Here is a 23977-nt window from a genome sequence, read left to right as displayed (position 1 = left end):
CACATTTTGTTCCCCCTCCACCGCTAACTTTACCTTTCTTCACAAACACAGTCTAAATTAATTCCTTTATTTCTGATTTAGAACTTGTTTGTTTATTTGTAATTCCAAGTGGTGATGAGTGAATCTGGACAAGGGTGGGCAGACAGGAGGAACTGCTGTCCCCATGTACATCCATTTTGGGTGCTCAAGTGCTGTGAATTGGACCCACACACGGAGAGCATCTGTTTGTCAGTGCCTCCATCCCCAGTGCTGGAACTCTCTGGAACAAAAATGATAGTAAGGCCTTGCTAGGTGTTTTCCCACCCCCAGATAGACCCTTTCTGAAGTAATCATCCTTTCTATACTTTGTGAAAGCCAAGGCAAGCAGTGAGGACACAATTTACTGACGGTAACACAGCTTCGTGCCTGAGAACAGTCCTGGCTTTACTCATGTGGTGGCATAAAACATTGTCCTGCCTAATGACCCAGAGGAACCCACCTAAAAGATGGTCTCTGGCATAGGGAGGTGAGTTAGCCATGTTTCAAGTGTTAGGCTGAGCTCTAAAGGGGTACTGTAAAAGTTCGTGGCATAGCAGCTCTCACACAATACGCACTGATTGTACTAATTCCAGGCCTTCCAGAAAGCAGAGGGAACTTACATTTTATATCTCATTTACAGCTGAATCATTAGAACCAGAAAAGCAGACTGGGGGTGGGAGGGGATTTGACAAAAGTCCATGTATCAGACAGCCTAAATTGCCTTCGCTGAATGTGAACAATATTCTTCAGCTGTTTTTTGAGGAGGATGCCAGAGAAAGATGACAGAAATGACTGTGGGTAGGAAGCTAGAAGGTTTTGTGGGCTTTTTTTTGTGTGTGTGTGTTGTTTTTTACCAAAATTGAATCTTGCAAGTACTATTACCATCCCATTCCTCGTGCAAAGTAAATCATTTTTTATGCCACATACAGTGCTGTAATCTAGGCAAACAGCTGTCAGGGCATTTCTGGGAGAGAGTGATTTTATTCATTCCATCAAACTCTGATCAGAACAATCTGTGAGCAACAAAACAACAATGTATAAAGGTTCAAGCATCCATCTGAGCTTTAGGCAGCCATTGTGGAGCCTGAAGCTTCGTTTTGGCTTTGCTATCCATCATCTAAATATCTCCAAAACACTTCCATGCTGCCAGCATCCACCAGCAACACATTAGCTTGGGGCTCTGGTATATGTGGCAAAATGTTCTCCACTGGGAGAAAAGTTGTGCACTGACTACCACTGAGAAAATGGAAACATGAAGATCAGGCAGGTCACTGGGACTGTGAGACCTGTCCTGAACTCACAAAATATATTGTCTGGCCTCATAGTTTTGTGGCTTTCAGAGAGAATGAGAAACTAAACATATAACAAACAAATTATTTGCAGGCAGTCTGTCTGGTGAACCTGCATATCACAAAGCTGTAGGGTACAGAAATCTCATATTTTTTGAAATCTCCTGGCTTACTATTGCAGGCTGACTCCAAATTGCTGGGTAGGTAGAGGTGGCCGTGGTGGAGGAACCTTAACCACAGGTGGCAGTTTTCCCTTCTGTTTCCTCCGAAGGTTTTCATCATGTCTGTAAAAAAAAAAATCAGGGTTTCATTGATTTTCTGTGCAGCACGGATGATAGATTGTGTGTATGAACAGCTGTAAGTGCTGCTCATGATGCTGATCTCCTGACAATAGTATATATTCTGCAGGTCTTACAGAACTTGCATTTAATTTCAGCACGAGGAAATTTTTAAGTGGTATTTGTGGTAGAATACTTAAGCATGACATAGAAGAGCTCCTTTGCTTCAGCCAGTGGAACGTAGCAATAAATACGTCCAAAAAATAGGAACACGCTATAATTTGCTGCTCAAAACACAACCCTCTTTTCTTTGGCAACCATGCAATCCAGTTTATAACCTTAGAGCTGCAAGGTGGTTTCTGTTATTCCATATTTACACAAAAGGTGTGTAAAAACCTGCCAGGCATCAGCAAGAGTCGCAATCAAAGCTTCCCGTTCCTTTCATTCAGCAGTGACATAAAATCACTTCCTGTCAGCACATCAAAGCATTTCCATGTAAAGCACCGTGTTGGGGAGATGTTATTGACACCAACACTGGCACTTGACAAGCACAGCCCTCTGCATTTCCTTCCCTTTTCTCTCCCACCCTCCACTCCAACAATCCTCCCTAACGCACAGTAAATAAAAATAATGGAACTGCTGACAACAGTTACGTCCATAAAGTTTAAAATCAACCAACACTTCGCTGACTGGGAATGCTCTTAATGAAAGGAAGTCACTTAATCTGCTACAATATGCAAGGAAAGAGGTCAGGATTACAGCTCTGCCCAAGGAAGTTCCATGATACTCATAAGCAGTAACAACGTGTGAGTTGGTTTTGCTGACACTCACAGACAAGTCACAATTACATGAAGGAAATGCCCCACAACTGAGATGGAGATGTTCCAGATCTGTAGAAAACGAAACACCTGATGCGCCCCAGAACGTGTCTGATGCCAGTGCAGCTTTCAGAATTTACCCAACCAAGCACAAGCAGGTAAATTAGACTTTTAATCACTGAAGAAATAGGTTCTGCCCAGAATACAGTGAACAGATGCAACTCTATCTGAGGAAAAGTGAGACAAAGTGGATTACATTTGCCATGTACCTGATGACTTCCTGAGGGATATTTAGCTGGTCGTATTTGAGATGTTCTGCCAGGTCACTTAAATAGTTCAAGTAGGTGACCTTTTTTCCAAACTTATGGCTAAAAAAAAAAAAAAATAAATCACAAAGTAGTATAAAAATCAGCATGGGAGGAACATTTACAAAGGGTTTAGTTTCTATTACAAAAATGTAAGTGCTGATGCAACTCAAAATTAGACTGTAATTGAAGCAGCAGGAGATGTAAGATGTGTTTCATTTCATATGATCAAACATATACAGTGCATGCCTGAGAGTCTGATTTGAATAAAAATAACTGCCTTCCATCTGAGTGTTTTGTGATTTGCATAGATATGAAAAACATCGCTTTAAAAGCCACTGAAAACCAGGTTTCACACAGCATTTAGAAAGCTCACTAAAAGCACTGTTAACTTTGGAGAAAATGTTACACAGGCAGCAGAACAACATGTTTGTATTATTTAGGCATTCCACCCTAAAGACAAAATAACAGGGCTGTGGAAATAAACCATGAATCAGTCAAGCAACAGGCAATACTTTCAAGGCACTGATAGTGTTGGTTCACCAGCTTTATCCATTTTGAAAAGGGCTGGGTAACTTCTGGGAAACACCGTGAATGACAAGATTTTTCTCTGAGCTGTACAAAACAGACTTCCAAATCTGAAGTGTCACTAGTTGGGTCTTGAGCTTTAGCCAGAATATAGGACTGGACAGGCTGAGGTGTTCAAACAAGGGTCAGCTACACGTTTATACACACGGTCTGAAATAATGCAATATTTTTCCACAACACCAAGCATCTGGGCTGTAATGAAGTGCCAAGAAAAACAGCGGGTGTTGATGATAAAAAGTGCACTTTCCTGCACCTTACTTCCACGGTGAAATTGGAGAAAAGCTGTGGTACGACTGAGTTTATCCTCGGATTGTCCAATCCGCATACACACGCTCCCCCTAGTGGGACACGGCACAAACATCAGCCACTTGGTTAAATTTTAGATTTAAACTGAAACGAGCTAAATTTTCCTGAAAGTAAAGCACTTCTGGGACACTGAGGAGTATCAGTCTGTGCATGCACAACTTCAGAGCTCTCCAGAGTGTCTTTGATCCAAAACAGCCTGGGCTTCCAACGTCTTACCCAAGCCCCGGGCTAGCACAGAACTCAGTGTTTAATCACCTCTGGTAATGCAGGACAGGTCACAGAACCCCGAGTTTGTAATTAGGAATTAGTGCTGTTCCATAAAAATGCCACATCACCACCACCACCTAAATGTGTATTATTTTGATAGCAGGTGGGTGGTTTCTGTGAGCTCATGCACAGGAGTGTGGTCTTCTTACTGTTGTTTCACAGTTTGGAGAAAATACACCTGACTGAACACATAACCTGCTTGCTGGTTTCTTTTGGGACTGGAAAGAAGATCAGTCAACCTCGGGAGCTTGAAAAATTTGATGTATTTACATTTTCTTAAATCCTTTCAAATAAAAGAATGCTAAAATACTTACTCCATTTGTCCTTCACTCTAATAATTGTATCATTTGTCCATTTTTAGCAAACACATTAAAACATCACGTAAAAGCACTTAGGCCATGTGCTAACAGGCACCAAATGTACTAACAGACCCCTGAAAAATAAATACACGCTTCTTCATAATGAAATTTGTTTTACATCTGCTATTTATATTGGCAACACCATCTACAAATGAGTCTGGGCTTTAATTTAGCAAAGGTAGGAAACAGAGGGTGTAGAGGGCTTTTCTCCCTTGCTTTTGTGGACTGGATTAATATTGACACTTAAACTAAAAGCATGATTTGCCAAGGTAAGATTAATCTAAACTGGAAGGGAAAGGTACTGTGAACAAATTTGAAATTGTACTATTCTGGTAAATTAACACTGCTAGTAAATTTTAGTCTTCAATGAGAGTAAAATTTAGGGAGATTGTACATGGGCCCTTTCACACTTAAATTTAAAATTATATCCTTAAATTTTCCCTCCCTTGACAAGACAAACCCAAACTAGAGTCAACCCAAAATGCACAATGTATGTGGACATTTAGCTATTAAGACATTTTAAGGAATAAAGAGGTTTTTCCTCAGCTTCAGCTAATTCCTGCTTTCTGGCTTACGGAGCATTTCAGAGTTTCCTCATATTTCCAATCACTTTGTCAGTCTCCCTGTACAAATAGCTTTGTTGCTGTTGGTTACAGATTTTAAACACAGAGAGTGTTACTAAATTAGACTCAAAAAAAGTATCCAGGTACACAGTGGTAAATGTCAGCACAAACAAAAAGAACCAATCCTGACAAAAACAGAGTGTTCAGAAGGTCAGTTTGATGCTGCTGCCTCTGACAAGCCCTGGTTTGAATTGTTTATGCCAGATAGGCTTCAGCTCATCAGGATCAACCATTTCCATATTCAAAGCAAAACAAGATTTCATTGCCAGTGTATCGTACTTTCCAAGAAAAAAAGGTGTTTCACTTGTTTACACACAGTAAGATCCAGGGAAAATGAGTATTTGGAACAGCTACCTGTGAACTTTTATTTTGTAAGAATTAGTGACCAATTATTGCTGTAAGTCAGCTATCACACTGAGTGAATTAACATGCACTGAACGAAAATCGTCAGTGTCCTCAAACCCCTTGCCTGGAGTTATTCCCAAGGAACTCTTGGCTGCCTCTGAGAAAGAGGTTGGTTCACCTGAGTATTGTAATATCCATCAAGAATTTTTCTTGTTTGATTGTTGGGGTTGTTGTTTAATTTTTGCCCTTTTTTGTTTGTTTGTTTGACTGGTTTTGTTTTTTGGTTTGGTTTGTTTTGGTTTCTAGAAAGCTCTCCATACCCATCCTGAAGCAAATCAGGAACAAACAAACCAACTAAAAATCCATCCCCATTCCTAAGCCACCATCAGGTACTGGGCATCCTGTTTCTGTCCACTTTTCTCACCATTGCTCTATGTCCTGGATCACTGACATTTATTTTACTGCTAGTTAAAACACAGATCTATAATCAGTCTTCTTGTTTCAAGAGCAGCATATTCTGGAGTGATTTTTAGCTGTAATTGCTTTTTTTTATTTTCACATGCCTCTTACACGTTCCAGCCTGCCTAGAAGTTAAACTTCCCTTCTCTAATTAATCAGCTTTCTACCAGTCAGAAATTGAATCAATGGCAAGTTCCTGTAGTGGATGTTTTTGGCTGGTTCATTATGGCTTTTCAAGATTAGCTGTTTTCATCCTCCAGCCCTGAGGACATTCATAATACAATCAGCAAAACGTCAGAATTACTTGGGAGGTGACAGAAATTCAGGAGCAGAAGCTGAGCAAGCCCAGCCATCCTTGCACTTATCAGTATCTGCCCATTGGTGGTGGTTCCTTGTAGGTAGCACCAGCTTCTCCCATGCAAAGAAAAAGAACACACAGTAAAATCCATCACCTTCACCATTCTATCCTCCATTTCAAATTCTTACAGGCACTTCAGGGCTTATCCATTAACTTTGAACACACAATTGTATCATTCCTATTCATGTCACCACTGCAGCTCCCCCTGAGGGTTAACCATTCATTATCCACTTTGCTGCACCACCCAGTAACTCCAGTCACACCCCCAGTTCCATTATGGGAAGTGCTGTCAAACACGACAAAAAAAATCATTCGTGGTCCGCAGAATAACTGTTTTTTAAAGTGATATTTACTTCAACATACTGGTAAAACTGCTAAGAATTGAGACTCCCTTTTCTTAGAAAGCAAAGAACTCTACCCTCTTATTCATACCCGAGCTAAAGCTCACCTTACCCATTAATTCCACACAGTTTAAATGGGTATTGTGCTGTTACCTGACATATTTTACCTCAAGCCTTTTTAAAAGCAACTTATTAGAGAACAAACCATCCTTGAACTAAACGGGAATAATGTGTTCAATAAACTGCCAAGTACCTTATAAGAGGTTTAAAGATATTCCACAGGATTTTTATGAAGTTGGTTGGATGTACAACATAGAGTGCTTTAAGGTTTTTCTTATACCTGGGAAAAGAAAATGAAATTGTTAGAAGGATGTTGAATACCACAGATGGCAGAACTGAATAGCTACAACTGAATGGAAGGTATTATTACAGGAACATTACACAGCATTCTTTTCAAATACATTCAAAAGACCTAATTCAGAAGAAATGGAATGTAAAATGAAAAAAAAAAAAAACAAAACCAACCCATACACAATTTTGAAAAATGGTCAGCTTTGACAATAGGCCAAGTTAACACCACTATGTTCCTAACCAATGTCCACCATCTCACAGATTTAATATCAGGGGGATAGAAAGGAAATTAGGCAATTTGAAAAAAAGTACTGATAAGAGAATGAAGAGTCTATTAAAAAAATCTGTCATGTAAAAAAAATCACTTTTTTTCATATCCCTTTATTTTGTGCTTCTGGGAGTTTTGTGTTGGAGAAAAATTCTAAATTTTCAGATGTAGAATTTACACCTAATTTTTTAATTTTATCACTAATTTTGGCCTGTTTTGCTAGTAATTACTAAAGGTGAAGCCAAGTGCTACTTGTTTGATATTGCATGGTTCCCTTTGTATGAAACAAATCCTTCCTTCATTATGGATTTGCTGGATTCCACAGCATCATTCCATGATCAATAAACAATGGATTCCAGCAGGCCAAAATGGAAACCAGGCTGCACACAAAGACTCTGCTCTTATTCAGTGTTATTGCACAACAAAATTGAGAAATGCATAATGTTATGTCCTGCTTTTATATATGAATTGTTGCCTATTACTCTGCCAGATTTGCTTCGTGCTCCTCCCCCCAAGGGGTCAACACTCACTGTCAGAAAACAATGATGGGGGAAAAAATGTGATGGTGAACTCCTAAGGAAAACCAGGTTATGCTAAGAGGGGAAAAAGGCACCAACTCAGAGATTGCAGTTTTTCCTTTTGGTTTTTAACTGGGCCCTGTGCATGAAAACAGCACACGAGCAAACAACTGATCCTGTGCAACTGGCACTGGTGTGGACGAGGACCCAAAATCCACAATGAAGATCAACAAGCAGAACACCTGAGTTGCTTTACTGAAGTTTCCCTTTGAAGTTTGTTTCGTACCCTTGCAGTGAGGGGCAAAATCTGCTCACTGTGTGGAAGTTTATGTTCTTCACAGTTTCCTAGATTACAATTAAATGTCCAAAAGACTTTACTGAGCCTCTGCCGTAAACCTCCCAAGATCTATTCTTTTGAAACTATTCCTGTTGAACATTTGCTTTCAATGCAAGCTAATTTTGTTGTCCTTTGTGCTCTCCTCTGTCCTCCCTTTCCTTTGATCCCAGAAGCCTGAAAGGAGCTATTTTTGTGTTTGTTTTCCAGCAGCACTGACATCACTGTAAGAATCTGCAATGGCAAAATGAGCTCAGTCAGCTGTGGGTGGATCAGGACAGATCCACTTCCCTCATGGAAGTTCGTTACAGACATTACACAATCCTAAGAGGAAACCAAATATTTGGGAGCCATACTTCCTGTCAAACTCCTTGTAGGCTGTTTGCAACCATTTCAGAGATGGTTTATTCAGACTCTTCAGGCCATAGTGGAAGTAGACAACCGTATAATCATTCTCTACGTACTGGTCCAGGGTGTACTTTAAGTACCTGAGGAGAAAGAGAACACTGGAGTTTTAAGACAGTTTACTGGAGGAGATTTTTGAAGAACTGACTGTGCTGCTGTTGCACAGTGACTGCAAGTTCATATTTGCTTCAAGGTCTTTGGCAAGTTCATCTTGCTCTAATGGCAATGTGGCAAATAATTCCATATTATTGCAATGCCTGAAATTGTAAAGAATGTGCTTATTTACAAAAACAGTGGTGCTCATGAATCATTTAAGGATGAAGACAATACTGGACTGTGTTTGCCAAGAAATTTTTGAAGAGATGCATTTTAACTAACAGCAACTTTTATTTTGCTTTTTCCTGGTCTTTGTAAAAGTCCTTCCTTTGAGACAAAGCAAAAAAATGTCATTTTGCCCTCTCCAAACAATAAACAACACATCTTGGCTTTTCCTCTCAATTTAAAACTTTTTAAATCCTTCAAAAATCCATTACCCCAAATTACTGCCAATTACAACCTGTTACTGTAAACTGCTTTTCTTGACTATATTTGCCTTTCCCTTGTTTGCATTGTGGTGTCTGAGTTCATAGATCATTTCCCTTAGAACTAAACTAAAGAACTACACTACTTATCCCATCTTGAAACAATACTGCATGCTTTATAAGCAGATTTCCGTGTGCTCATTCTGTTATGGCACAGCTTTAGACGCTGTTCCCTTCCCTTTGTCCCACAATTAAGAGCCCAGGATGGCCTATTACACAGCTCAATGACTCAAATCAAGCCGTGATGGAGCAGTGCAATCTGGCCTCGTGTCTTGCTGTGTCAGATTTCAACTTTCTCATGTTATTTTCAATGCTCTCTTCTTATTCTGCAACAGAGCCTTTAATTGTAGGTAAGCAATTTTTATTCAATAAAGCAGGTAGTTCCACGTGCCATTTATTAGGCTGGGGCTATCTGCAGGGCCACTTTGACTATGCTTTGCATGGACAAGCCCATAACTTCACTTCTTACCCTCCCAAAGCCTCGTTTATCTGCTTATTGTAAATTTTAGATTGCCACTGCAATTAATATAATGATGGTTTGATCCCTGACTTAAGCATTAAATGGTATTTTAATGGCAGAAGCAGTAGTGGCAGTCATTCAGGACTTTTATTTTTGAAGAATTCAAAATTAAAATATAGCTAAACAGATATTGTTACATACAGAGTGCCTGGTATTTTATTTTACCACATGTAAATTCCTTGTCACATTGCATCCAGACAATCTGTACTTTTAAAAATAACTGAGAGTGTTTTGTGGGCACACAATAACCAGTATTTTTCTACAGTCGATTACCTGCTCCAAGGCTGCAGTAAAATTGCAGGGGCATTACAAAAGCTTTACCAAATCAATTATTTAAGTGATTTCATCACAAAATACCTACCAATCAGGGCCTACTCTGCAGCTTTTCCTCAGGATTCAACACCAGAGTCTAACTAGCTAAAAGCAGATGACTTGATAGCTGTATTGCTGCCTCCCCATTCAGACACCTGCCTTCAGTTCTTTCAGCTCAGACTCTCCAAGTGAACTTGGTGTGGGCTCAGATACAGGAAAACATGTAAAATCTTCAGGTCCAGAAGAGCCTAAGGGCTGGAAACCTGAGTTTCATCAAGGCTCCTCCTCCCAGAGCTGAGGAGGGTTCCTAGATTTGGTAGAAATATAGTTTGTCACACTCCTATTGATCACTGCAGGTGATCCTCTGTGTGAGGAGGTGACTGGTGGGGCTCTCCCTCCTCCCTGGCACTAACACTCCCCATGTACTCTGAAAACCATTTCCTAAGGAATGTGTTTTAATCCTTCCCCCTTTCTGGGAAGTTGAGGCAAAAGCACTTCTGTCCTTTCCAGCGGATACTGACATTTGAAACATTTTGCCAAGGACATTTGTACAAGAACTCCAAACAGGTTTAAAATGCTTAGTAAGGACAGGACTCTTACGACAGAACAGACCTTGTAGTGACAAACTACAAGGCAGAAACAGGAAGTTTATAAAGAAGAATGTTGTAAAGTTACCTGTTCACAACCTCTTTTAACACGAGAGACCCAAAGTGAGATACACATAAAAATGTTAAGCGTAGCATACTGAATGAAATGGAGATATTTTTATAAAATAGAAAACCCACTGAATGCAAATAACTAAACAATGCTCTTCCTGAGTGATTTAGGAGATAAAAGATAGCAAATTAAAGCAAATACAGCTATTCAGGAGAACATATATATGCAGCACTAAAATACCAGAATTTCATTTTCATTCGTCCTCATTATGAATTTATTTTTTTTTAATATGATAAGAATTCTTTAATAAAAACAAGTTAATTTCAGCACACAGAGAATGGCTTCCTCCAGCCAGGGCAACTGGCAGTGCCATCATCATCTCATTCACTTCATATTAACACTAGTAGGTCTTACACCCTTTTTTAATATCACTCCTTGCCTCTTGCTTCTCTCCTCCTTGAAAGCTCATTCTCTAACAGAGTTTTTCCTATCAAGTGTAAAGGAGTCCATGCAGGAGATGAAAAGGAACTTACTCCAGGAGCCTGGTGTGGTTGAGCTGATGGGAGGGGGGCATGCGGCAGCAGCTGAAGGTGATCACCTTCCTTCCGGAGCTGTCATCACCTGGGGAACAGAACAGGTAAGAAAGACAACTCATTTTGAGAGTCCTGGAGGAATGGTGTGGATCTTGTGATGTTTGGGGCTACCTCTACCCCCTGTTATTACTCAAAACATGCTGTGGGACTTCCCTGTCCAGTCCCACGCGACCTATGGAGAGCACAAGGCGAGAGACGAAGCAAAGCTGAGGGAAGTTCATGTTCAGAGGTGGTTGGTGGTGCTCAGCTCAGCACAGGGAACACTTAAGTCCTCTTGCAGCATTCAGCTGTGGAAGAAAACGGGCCTGCTTTCCCTTGCAGTCTTGGAAATGACCCGTTTTCAAACTCTCCATGCTTTATATCCGGAATTTCTTAGAATGCTGCTCTGCCTACAGGAGCTTTGGGCATCTGCTCTGTCTTGCTTCTCTGTCAGATGTTTTTAACCAGCTTAAGCTTCCTCAGATCCTCTCTTTCAGAAGCACTGCTGCATTCAGATCACATTTAAAACACATCAAGCAAGGCATACAAGTATGATTTTCCATGTATCTACAGGAAAGATACCATTCCTTCTAAGGCAACACAGAAACACCCCATAAAATGTTCAGACTGAATTAGTATTTGACACACTCTTAGTCTAACTTCAATGTTCAAAGCAAATGATATTCAATACTTGCTTCTATTGCCACTAAAACATCAAGGTTTGCCTTTGATATCAGCAGGAATACAATAAAGAATTGAGAGGTTTTTTAGACAATATTTATAATTATGTTGTTCCCCTCTCACCCCGAATTAAGTAGCTGTACTATAGCAGCGTAGTTTCAACTCCTAAAAAATTCCTTTCTCTGCTGGCTGATTCTTTCTTCCTGTTCTTGTTTGGCTGGATGCTTATTTTATTGTCTTTCTCAAAGGTTTTTTTTATACCACGAGGCTTGATGTCCCTTCCCACATTAAAAATAAATTCTCACTCCTGGGTTAAATAAAGTGCTTGAGCACCACTAAAGGAAGAACATTCACACCACCACAATTATATGTACCCAGGTATGTCAGCATATTGTTCTTAAAAAGACCATAATTTATTTCCTGAAGTTATTTAAGTGTCTTGTTTTATATTCTCAGAGTACTTATAAAGGCATTATAATGTGACATGCATTAATATGAATGATGTACTAAAATTAAATTAAAATGTTAGTAAAAGATTGCTTTCTAAATCACAGCTTGTTTGTGGGGAAAAAAACCTGCTATGTCACAATGCACTCCAGAACATTTCATCTGTGAGAGGTATGAGCAAAATAAACCATAGAAAGGTTTCCAGATAAATTATTAAATGAGTCACTAATTGTTACTGTTGGTCACATTTGACTGCTTGAATTAAGACCCAGACAAAAAAACTCTTGGGCATGGTCATGTGCAGGGCTGAGGGTTGGGGTTTCAGTAAGAAAGCATGTCCATGTGTTTTGATATAATTAACTCAGTTTTGTCTTTAAAAAAGACAGTACAACCTACAGTCTGATGTTCAAAGCAAGAAATGCAGTAAATAAGGATTTATTTCCTTTCCCATTCTGAGAAGAAAATAGTTGGAGAAAGAAGCAAGAGAAAAACTGGTGCAGAACTGGGAAAATCCAAGTTCAATTCCTGCCTGAAGGATTTGAAAACATGTTTTTATCACTCAGACAAGTTCCCTCTTCACTAGAGCAGGAAATTCTTTCCATTGGTATCAGCCTTTACCCCTGCTCCTGAAGGTATTGCAAGAAGTAGCAAAGCTGTCACTGAGATGGACTGAAAATTATTGGGACTTGTGCCTTAGGCTTATTAGATAATTCACTACAGTTTCTCCTCACATGTTACAAAAACTAAATTACAACTTCACCTTTCACAGTCTGATCTACATTCTACTCTAATCAGTTCCTAATGCACTGGTTCAGAATCAAAAAGGGGCATGAAATCAATTGGATCTTGAAGATAAATGTGCACAGTCTCTGCAAAGGCCCAGGCTGGATACCTGAAACCTTTAAATGTAACTAGAAAAGCAAGAAGGGAAATGAAGATTTATAACAATAATGGCTTGGATTCCATTAAAAAGTTTTATTTAATACATAAAAGGATGTCACTGGCAGTTGATGAAAACACAAGCATTAGAAACAGAGTCCTATGAAACAAGAATACATTCAAATTCAGGCACTGCAAAAAGTTGTCAGCAATCATATTATAGAAGCAAACCAGAGAAAATTAGGGAGCTTGATGCATCAGGAATGAATAGGAAAAACAACCTTGAGCTTGTTTTTAGGCAACAAATTGGAACTTCTCCCTCAAAATAGAAATAAAAAGAACCAGCACAGCAGCACTGTTTACACATGCTTGGAGTCATCAGCTGCACACTGGTATTTGTGACATAACTAAATCTCTAATTAATAAACAATTAATAAAGCTTACGTATTTTTAAAATGTCCTCTATTCTGTTTTAATTAACTGTATTTTCACACTGTGTGAATGCAGCTCAAAAAAATCCCCTTTGCATAGAGTCAAAACTATTGTTATGGAAAGCAGGTATAAGTAATTTTAACTTACGAGAAGCAAGAAGGAATTTTAGGTTGTTTTTTTTTTAATTAACTGTTGGAAACTAGGTGACTGCAAGAGATGGATAAATTACTGCAAATATTTTCACTCAAAATTTTCTTTTTCTTCAGTCATTTCAAACAATACATCTCATTGTCTTTCAATCACGGAATAAAAATGAAGAAACAGCTTCCTGAATTACTTTAACACAATCACTTCAAGCACTGAAATCATACTTTTTGTGTCATTCAAAGAGATGAAAACCATTACAAACCGGGTACAAACAATTTAAAAGCTGTTTCAAAAGGGACTGGCCTCTTCCAGGATGGGAAAGGAAGAGCTCATCCCTTCCTCACTCGAATTTAAATCCAGAGAGCATTCAAACATGTCTCCAGCCCAGTAAACTCTGGGGATGGGGAGGTAATTTTTTTTGTGGAGGGTATTATTTCACCTTCTCTGTGTTCTGCATTCATATGCAGAACAATTCAGTATTCATCAAATATTTCTGACTGAAATGGCAGGTAAAGGCCACTCTTTTCTGGGCTTAAACAATGGCTAAGGGACTGTTTTTCTCCTACAAAATTCAGTATTAAGGACAAAACCATCAGAGGCAATCGAACATTTCAGGAAGATTTGCTCCTGTGTATTTAAACCAGGAGTATATCCAATGTTTGGACTTTATTCCAAGCAAACACTGACACAGAGCAAGTTCCAAGATGAAACCACGGAAGCTACAGGTAGGTAAAAAACCACTGTGGCTTTCACTCCACTGTTGCTGAAGCAATTCCCATTCTCTGGCACAGGAATAAGGCACATTCCAAAGATGGAGCCAGGCAGGAGTGCCCAGCAAAGGGCTCCATCCCCACCACGTGTTCTCTGTTTCACCAGCCATAAAAGCAGGGATTTTCAAAAGGAGCTGTGCCAGTAGATTTCTAATTCCGAACTCCTTCCCCTTTTTTGAGTTCCCCCACCATTTTAACTTCCAAATGAAATGACAGAGTCCTTCTGAGACTATGAAAATTAGGGGTTTTTTTTCTTGATAGTAAGTAAAACTATCATATTTCATTATTTTACCCATCACAAAACCAGTGCTTGAGTGAGAAACATCCTTGTGAGTTAATGGGTAGCAGCTTTTGAATCACAGGATTGTGAATTGTTATTCCCCTGCTTGTGGATTTGAGTCTTATATTGGGGCCTTAGTTTTGAAGGAGGTAAAAGGTAATTCTTGTGTGTAACTACCTTCAGTGGGTAAAATTGTCCTCCCACTCCAAGTCAGAAGTCAAATTCCCACAGATTTCTCTGCCCTAGTCAATCATCCCTCACCAGAGGACTGGTTTTGCTAAGTGGATGTTCACCTGGGGCATCATGGCTTGACCTCAGGAAGGTATCTCTGTATAACCTTAGTTCATAATTTTCCTAAAAAAATCCTAATCTAGGCTTTAGTACCTAAAGTATGAGGTACAAAAAATTGTGCACAATGCAACACAATCTTAGACTTCATTAGGATGGATGTTAAAGACCACTGATTGCTTCTTATTGTATTAATTTCTTTAGCTCAGGATTGTGATTTTTAATGCTATTTTAACAGCACTTTGATGCCAAAAATAAGCCAGAAGGAAAAAAAATAGTCAATGCATACTTTAAAGAGGTGCTTTTATATCATAAATATGGCTGCATGTCTCACATGTTGCCAGGATATTTTAAAAATAAATAACTGTAAACATGAAAGGATGCAATACTGAAATAAGCTACGGATCCATAACTTCTCTCCAAGTCACAGCAGAAAGTCAGATGATAAATGCAGTTAGCATTCATGTCAACTGTTTCCTTGCTGCCTTTTGTTAGTTTTTGTACACTAAGCCATATCTCTTTGGCTGGGCAGACAAGAAAAATGATTATGTGTGGCTACACAACACTTCAGGTGATTCAGAAAACAAAACAGCTTATCACAAATGAAGAACAGATCTGTTCCAGTCACAGTTAGGCCTTAGATCATAATATATGGCTAGAGTCATATTTTAAAGCAAGATTAAGCTCAAATAGTTCGGCTCATAATTCACCTGCAGAAAAGCCCTGAGTTCACATTCAGCTGCTTTCCAGGAGGAGGGATGAAAGCACCCACGTGATTCCCGTGTATCACCTGGAGCACAGGGAGAAAACTGGGATAAATCGGGCACTGAGGCAAAGCCACACGATTTTCCAAACGTACCTGCCAGCTGGATGATGCCATGTCTTGCAACATCATAATAGGGGTGATTGAGGTTTAGCTCAGGATCCTCAGGTGGTGGAGGTGTAAATGCTCCTTCCTGCCCTGCCTGTGTGTCGTCTGCCTCATCCTTCTGCAGTTCTGCAGGAGCAACAGGAACACGTGAGCAGAGACAAGCTCTTGCCTCCAATACATTGTTGAAGGGTGGAATTTTAGCTCAGTTTGAGAAAAACACGGGCCTTTATTGCTACTTGTCACAGTTACAAATCAGTCTGTGACCCTGCTAATCACGACTGTTGGTGTTGTCTCATCATTTTTTTAACACTCCCTTAATCTCCAGCTTCTTGCCTTTTATTTCAAGGCTGCCCAAACAGAGAAGTCAAAGTTTCAGTTCACTACCACATGCACTGACAGCTACTCCCCATTAACACCTCCTGTGAATCCTCTCCAAGAGCAAACTCATTATTGGCATAAAGGGAGTGAATTGTAAACAAATCTCTGTCTCACCACCCCCAAAATCCAGTTTCCTTGAAATCCTTCAACCTTCTGAACCTGGAATATGAAAAGCAGCCTAAACTCCAACTAGAGGCCAAGCAAAGGTGTGAATTTCTGCTCAAAATCCCAGCAAAATGGCCATCCTTCCCCCAATTTCAGTGGATTCTGGACTAAATCCTAGAATTAAAATTTACTCTGTACTGAAACGAGCGACACAATGTTAATCAATCTTGTTCCTGGACTTCTGGTTTAGTTTTGCCTTTTTATTCCTCCCCCAAGCTTTTCCCAAACTGTTGTAAGGTTCAAAAAAAGCTGGTGTTGCATCCATATCCAAATGCTCAGATTCTGGGATAGTTACCATCACTTCTGTGCTTCTCAAATGAGTGTTTGCTAGAACCTGAGGGGAACAACACTAAAGGGACACACGAATACACAAGTGTGTATTAGGCACATGTAAAGAGAAAAACTAATGTTCTGATAAGGTGCACCGGCCCTTGTACACCATCCATCTCTTTTTATCACTCAGGTTTTAATAAGGTAGAATTAACAGGTTTGTCTGTCAGTTTGGACACTTTGGAGATGCAGCTGGACATGGTGCTGGGCCTGTTTTTGCAGATTGTGCTGTTGCTAAGAAAGGTTGGACCACATGACCCTTTAGGTCCCCTTCCAGCCTGGTGTTCCATGATTCTATAACCTCAAACATGATTATTGCCACTTTAAAAAGTACTTCTAGAACATTTTGTCTCCTCATCATCTGCATGTTTCATGTGCCTTGACCACCATGCAAGGCCCAGCGGGGCAGAGAAAATGAATTAAATGTTGATTTCAGCCAGATTTATGTGCCAGTAGCTAATAAGTGTTAGAGAAAAACTCGCACTAAGTATTTTGGAATGCCCTTCCACTCACAGTTTCTCAGTATCTTTCTATCCTGCAAACAGCCACACGGAAGCTTTACTGTCTCATTTTCATTTTTAACGTGATTTGTACCAAAAAAAGGCATTTCACAAGGATGAAAAATGCCACTCGTGGCCGTGCTTCTCAAAAACACAGAGGAGTCAGGAACATGTGTACTACTTTTACATTTCTTTATGTCTGAATTCATAAAAACCTTCTCAAACAACAAATCAGCGGTTGTATAGGAAAAAAATTCACTTGCCTTTAGAAATACAACATTAGAGTCCTCTTTAGAAACATTAAAAGAGTTTAAATTCTTATTGTTTCCAAAATGTGTATTTTTGTACCTTTAAAAGTGTATCATACATAAAAAGCTACACTAACCTTACCTGGAAAAGTATTCTTTCACTTTAAAGAATGTTTTTGTCCCAAGAGCTGGGAAGAATAATAGTATGAACATAATGTAGCAGATAAATAATTTTTTTTAAAAAAATTAAAACTCAGAACAAGGAAAACACTATTTTGTTTTTTGATTTTTTTTTTCATCCACGTCTGAGCCCTGTAAGAAGAAAAAGTTTCAAAGGGGAGAGAGAAGAAAAGAACAGTAAATGCCAGTCTGTGGGGACGTGGAGAGGGAGCTGTGAACCATTTACCATAACCCACTGAAAACTTAACAGGTGCTCTTAAAATGAAGTGTATATTCAGGTTAAACATAACAGAAACAGCCAACCTGGCTCTGGGATGGGCCAAAGAACCCGAGAAGCAAAAGAAATGCACAGAGCCATTTGTACTGCACTTATTCCCAGGCACTAAAGGAGTCCCAGCACTAACCACAGCTGCTGAACAGCTGGAGGGCCCTGACCCAGCAAGATGGTTCTTTGTATATTTGGTTTTGGTTTTTTTCTGTTTGTTTGTTTGGGTTTTGTTTCGATTTTTTTTTTGTTTGATTCGGTTTTTTTCTTAATGTGACAACAAGGGCACTGCAGCTCAAGAGAGTTTTCGTAATAAACACAAATAAAATTAATTATTTTCCAAACTGAGGGAGACCTCAGCTCTATTTTTTCTCCTGCAAGTGACAGAGGAGTTTATTGTCCTGCTCCACAAACTGCAGCAGAGGATCATCTGTTATTGCTCTTTAACCCAGCCTGGGAGACAACGGGAGGGGCCTGATCCAGAGCTCGCCTTGAGGAGCACAACTGCTTTCCATGGCTCTGGGATCAGCCCCCAGGAGTGCAAAGGCCACCCAGCCCCTCCTGAAAGTCATGAAGTGGTGAAATCCGAGGCGAGGGACAGAGAAAGGCAGGCTGAGGTGGGGCTGCAGGAAAAATCCTTGCTTTCAGTTTATGAAACGGCAAAAAAATACCTGCGGGACAAGGAAAATCGCAGCAAGAAATTCTTTATTGCAGCGCTGGGGGTGCAATCCCAAGTCACATGGCCTGGAAAAAGCACACCCCCTTTGAAAAACGCGCCCTTTTTGTACCCTCTTGGTTAGATAAGCTGTTAAATATTTGACAGGTGACAGGTATTTTACCTTAAAAAGTAATTTTTCGAACTCAGGAGGGGGTGTCACCCTCCCTCCTGACTGATTGATGATGTACCCCCCTGTGCATGTACAGAGGGGTTTCTCTGCACACAAAGGCTGGCCATGTGGCTGGGGTATATTTTCCCATTTTTATATTTTCCCTATCCTGACCACAACATTTTCCCTGGCATCAGGCCCAGACAGGCCTTTCACCTTCCAGCCTCCATGAGGCTGCCTAAAAAAAACCTTGGAATTAAATGAAAGAAAAGAAAATCCCACCACCCTTTGTTTTCCACTAAATTAATTTTGCTTATAATAAAACCAGATTATTTATTTCTCATAGGGGGCATCTGGAAGACCCTTGCTCTGGGCTCCAGCCTGGCATCTTCAGAAACTCCAGGGGAAAAAAAGGAAAAAGTGATGCTGATCCTTCAAAATGCTGATGCCCCGGTGCCGTGGTGGTACTGCTCCTCTGGATGGACACCTTTGGAAGTACCATGCAGGGCAGCAGTTTCTGGGCTCATCCAACACTTGTCTGCTCAGAGAAATGACTCCCATTTGTGCCACAACTGTGGTGATGGTGATATTCCAACAGCCTGGAATTGCACCACCCATCAGTCACAAAAGCTGCAGGTATTAAACCAACCTTCAGCCCTAATGGCTTTAATAAGGTACACACCAGTACAGAGGCTGTAACTCAGCTTGGATTGCTCCAACAAGGATTAAAAAACGTTGGAGAAGCCTCTTGTTTACTGAGGATGCTCCATTAAATCACCTGTAACTCTGCACAGATGCCGTTTGAGGTGTAATAAAAAATATTTACCTATTTCAGCCAGCTTCTCATAGTCAATCTCAGACATGCTTCCCCTCAGGAACAAGTCTGTGCAGACCTTGCAGGATGAAATGGTCCTTGGGTCAGCCCTACAAAAAGAAACAAAAGGAGCTGCTTTGATAATGTGGCATATTTTATCCACTAAACAAACATAAAAGGAAAACAAATAAGCAGCTCAGAAATCCCACTGTTGCAGGGGAAAAGTCTCGTCAGCACTTGGCCACCATTTTCTTACTAAGTATTATAAAAGTATTTTAAAGCAGCAATCCAAAGAAGGAAAAGCTATGAATTAATAATAAGACTTCGAACAAATTGACCTGTTTTTCTTTCTGGGGGGTTGTTACACAAAATGCTTATATATTACACATTTTTAATGACAAGCATCAGAATTTCGGACTGATTCACTTCTGGAAACAACTCAAAACTTCTTTTTTTCCTTAGTGCAGATGATCTATACACTCCATACCCTCTCACCAAGTCACTTATTCTATAGCAATTCTCAGTTTCATTACAGGAAACATTCTATACCTCACATTTCACATGAAAGAGCTTCATGAAAATTTCAAGTGAGCATTAACATATAAAAAACCTGAAAAAGCAGCAGTTCCTGCATAATCACTGCTTTTTGTGAAACGCTCTGTGGAGTGCTCTGCAAACAGAATATTAAGGAACGCACCCGAAGTGAGCATCGGGAGAGAAAAACATGATTTAGAAGGTCTGTTTCCCCAAGCAGCTGCTCCAAAAACCCAAATGAGTGCTTCCTTTAAATTAAAACCCCAGACTCGAGTGTGGAAGTGAGAAAGAAATTGAGCTTTTGTAACTCTCCTTTGAATTCAGTTTAACCCCCTTGGTTTAAACCAGTTTGGTATCATCTGAACATGTTAAAAAAAAAAATAGGCAAATCCATGGCTTGGTCCTTGAAAAAAGGCAAACACAAGCACGTTATTCTCCTCTGCCGAGAGGCTGGAGTTTGTATTGCTCCTTCAAATCACTGAAACTGGTATTTTGGACCTTAAAAAAACCCAGAGAGTTTGCCTGCTTGCTGCAGGTTCCACCACTTAGAAGATTTTCTAACATTTAGCAATTATTTTGTAACAATCTTATTTGTTCCTTGTTGAAAACAATTACCTGCATTTACAAGAAACTCAGTTTAAAAGTCCATACACAGGGAAAAGTCCCATTAAGCTCAAAATGGAAAATTACTCAATTTCTCACTGAGCACCAATATTCTTAAAAGAAAAAAAGAAAGAAGTTCTGGGCCCGATGTATTTCAGTTCATGCTAATTTCACCACATGGTATTCAGAACCATAATTCCACTGTCATTTTAAGGTTATTATTTGTATTATTATTATTGTTAAAACAATAATTAAAAATTAATTTTATTTAACAACACTTAGTGGAACTTAATCACAAGAAGCTCTTCGTGACTTATTTTTCTGTTATGTTTTCCAGTGTAGTTTTCATTGACCACCACCTGCCAAATTTTCAGAACAAATAAAACCAATGTTCAATATCTCTGAGCTTCACAAACTTCATCCCAGCCAAATATTTTCCAAAGCTCTTGTAGGGAAACAGGGCTCTTCCTTCTAAAGTGTCTATTTACACCAGGCCTTTCCAGCCTATCGAATTTTAACCATAAATCATAAATCGAATCATAAGCCATAAAAATTAGGCTGTATCTTTGACACTAAAATGCTTTTCACGTGATGTCAGTAACGAAAGCCTAAAAGAATTGATGGAACAGGGAAAAAAAAAAGCCCTTTTTGAAGGAAAAAAGAAATACAACCCTTCTGTAACATAGCATGGAGCAAAAACCAGTTTGTTCTTCATAGTAATTTGTTACTGATAGAGTTAGAAGAAGTGGCTCCCTCTAGGGAGGGTAGATTTAAATCTCTCCCAAAACCCGCTGGAAAGCAGCGAAGTTACTGCCCGAGTGAGAGCAACTCCCACGGCACCGAGACACTCGCGAACATTTTCCACGCACGAAGTTATTGGGACGATAGGAATGACTCCCATGGAATCGAGGAACAAGGGCAGCGGGGAAGAAACCCTCTGCCTGCTTTGCCAGCTCGCCGCTCCCCCGGGGCAGCGCTTGGAAAAGTTTCCAGTTCCAGGGTGGTGCAGCCCCCTGGTTGACCGCGGCGTTCCCTGGTCCTGGGAGATAACATCATCTCCCGAAGAGCCTCCCACGCCACCCATCGCTGTTCCTGGCGCATCCTCAGGTTCACCGCCTTCCCCACCTCGCCCCTCCAAAAAGGCAGCAACAACAACAAAAAAAAAAAGAAGCCCTGAAAAGAGCTGAGCTGCGGGCCTTTTATTAATCATAGAGATCTGAAGGTGTTTTACAACGCACCACGTCCCATATTCCTCCAAATGCAAGGTTATTACTCGCTGACATCCCTAACAGAATATTACTCTGGCGAAAAGGGTGTTATTTTAGTGAAAATGGAGGCAGTCACACGCAGAACTGCCTGATAATGAACTCGAGAGGCCAAAAAAAGGCGAGGGATTCCTCCAACATTTGTCAGGGCTCAGGCGCCTCTGATGCCTTTTCTTTTTGTTCACTCAGCTGTCAGATACGTTCTTCTTCAAATGTAAATAGTGTGGTTTCTCTTCATTTTTTTCCCCCTGACGTTCTTTGCCTTCCACTGATATCCTTTGTTACTCCTAAACGGCGTGACACGGCTGGGGGTGGAACATCAGCCTGCAATTTCCATTTTGAGAGGATGAGAGTTCCCTGTATCTGCTCAGGGGTATCAGATACAGAACCAGGTAAAGGGGTGCCAGGAGATTATTTTATTATTTACAATACTGCAGGAAATTCGCCGTGGAATTGATAAACACAGCAATGCATGAGCTGAGTCCATAATGTACTCCTGAAACACGTATTCAAACCATCCTCCTTTCCTTCTAAACAAGGTTCAAACCAATGTGGGTTAAGAGAATGCATCAAAATTCTGCTAATCATCTTTAATAAGAATGCTTACTCTTAAGTAATAAGAGTATTTAAGTGTATCAAGAGTATTTACTTAAGTAAATAAGAGTATTTTTCCTCAGTGTGTCTCCTGTACAATGTCTACCAACTCCACATTCTTTATAAGCACCTGATTTAAGGCATTTGACATAGTTTATTTTCATATTCTTTCCTGACCTGCCACTCTTTGTTGGCAGTACATTGGTGAAAATCAGCCAGATCATGAATAACAAATAGACACCAAGACTCTGGTTCTTAAGGTCTCTACTGAAATAATTCAACAAACTGAAAAAAAACCCCCAAATAATTTGAAAGATGATGTCACACAGGTTGCTAAATTAATATTTGCAATTAGAGAATTTATATTTTGAAAAGTTCAATGCAAGTTTACAAAAGGTTCTACAGCTATGTATGGATATTTCAATCAAATTTAAAAAGCATACTATTATCCTTAATTGGAACTATATAAACTGGTTTCCTTATCACTTACCACAGAAAAATGCCATGCTAATATTTAAAGCAAAATATTAGAAATATTCCCGCAACAGTTCAGAATTTACTGTGTGCATGAATTTTAATATGGTTTAAGTTGACACCTCTGTTCTTTCAGAATCAACAAAATCAGCAAAAAGTTCATAATGGTTAAAACTGCCAGTTCTCCATACCAAATAACACTGTGATGTAGCATCACTACTCTGTCCCAGAAATAATGTAAGAACTTATCTGGTTTTAAGGCTAAGATGAAAAATATTATGTTAAAACACAAGTGGAAAAATAAAAATTAAATACATATGGCCTTAAAAAGAATCCAAAGACTTTAATCTTTTTATATCACATCAGTTTGGGTGATTTTGAGCTTCTTTTCATACAATGATCAGAACCTCCAAAAACTGCAGACCCTTCAGGAACAAAGGGAATGAAAAGCCCCTTATTGCAGGAAAAGTTTTCTTTAGTCACTGCATTTCTTAGTGCTACTCTGATATTTGTTGGACCAGAATTCTGTCCAGGCAGATATTGTTGTACGACTTCCCAAATCATTAAGAATTCATCCCACTATATTTTTCTGCTTAAACTGTTAATGATGAAACCTGTCTGAACGAGCAAATGTATTTGTTGTACCTGTAATTGTACTGACAGGTAGAATTGCAATTCCAAGCAATGGTTTTTATTTGTGATAGGGTGGCTGGTGAAGCTTGATGGCTCAGGAACCTGGTACTCAAACGATTTTCATCACAGAGTTACCAGTGTGAATTCAGTGGGAGTACAAAGCAAACTTTATTTTCACCCCATGGATGTATAGCACTAAAGGTAGGAGAGGCTGGGAACTTAGCAGAAAGAGTAAGCATTCTTATTAAAGATGATAAACGGAATTTTGATGCATTCTCTTAAACCAACATTGGTTTGAACCTTGTTCAGAACAAAAATTTAGGAATGTAGAAGGGAGGGAGGAGGTGGCTACACATTATATTGCACCTGTTCTGAAGACAACTCAGATTTCAGTCTCTGATGCCACCAACCAGGTAATTTTTAACCAGCACTGTGTTCGCTTAAAATAAATATCCACTGTATATAAAGCAGATGAAGCAACTTCTGCTACACCGTGAATC

At 39.7% G+C, this 23977-nt stretch overlaps 1 protein-coding gene across 2 annotated transcripts in view; it reads right to left on the bottom strand.

The window, feature by feature from the left end:
• Nucleotides 1–23977, bottom strand: part of ARHGAP8 (Rho GTPase activating protein 8) — a 60363-nt gene that overhangs the window by 24262 nt on the left and 12124 nt on the right. Inside the window, exons 2-8 of one of the 2 annotated variants that reach the window (XM_032688197.1) lie at nt 19387–19484; nt 15656–15793; nt 10834–10921; nt 8182–8313; nt 6608–6694; nt 2673–2771; nt 1481–1591 (exon numbers count right to left, since the gene is read on the bottom strand). In XM_032688197.1, the coding sequence (XP_032544088.1) occupies nt 1481–1591; nt 2673–2771; nt 6608–6694; nt 8182–8313; nt 10834–10921; nt 15656–15793; nt 19387–19423 (692 nt within the window). In that variant the 5' untranslated portion in view covers nt 19424–19484. Of the gene's footprint in view, nt 1–1480; nt 1592–2672; nt 2772–6607; nt 6695–8181; nt 8314–10833; nt 10922–15655; nt 15794–19386; nt 19487–23977 lie in introns of both variants that reach the window. The other variant, XM_032688195.1, reaches the window with a different exon arrangement.

Source organism: Chiroxiphia lanceolata, chromosome 5 (genome assembly GCF_009829145.1).
Source record: "Chiroxiphia lanceolata isolate bChiLan1 chromosome 5, bChiLan1.pri, whole genome shotgun sequence".
Lineage (NCBI taxonomy): Eukaryota > Metazoa > Chordata > Aves > Passeriformes > Pipridae > Chiroxiphia > Chiroxiphia lanceolata.
This window is presented reverse-complemented; position numbering and strand designations above follow the sequence as displayed.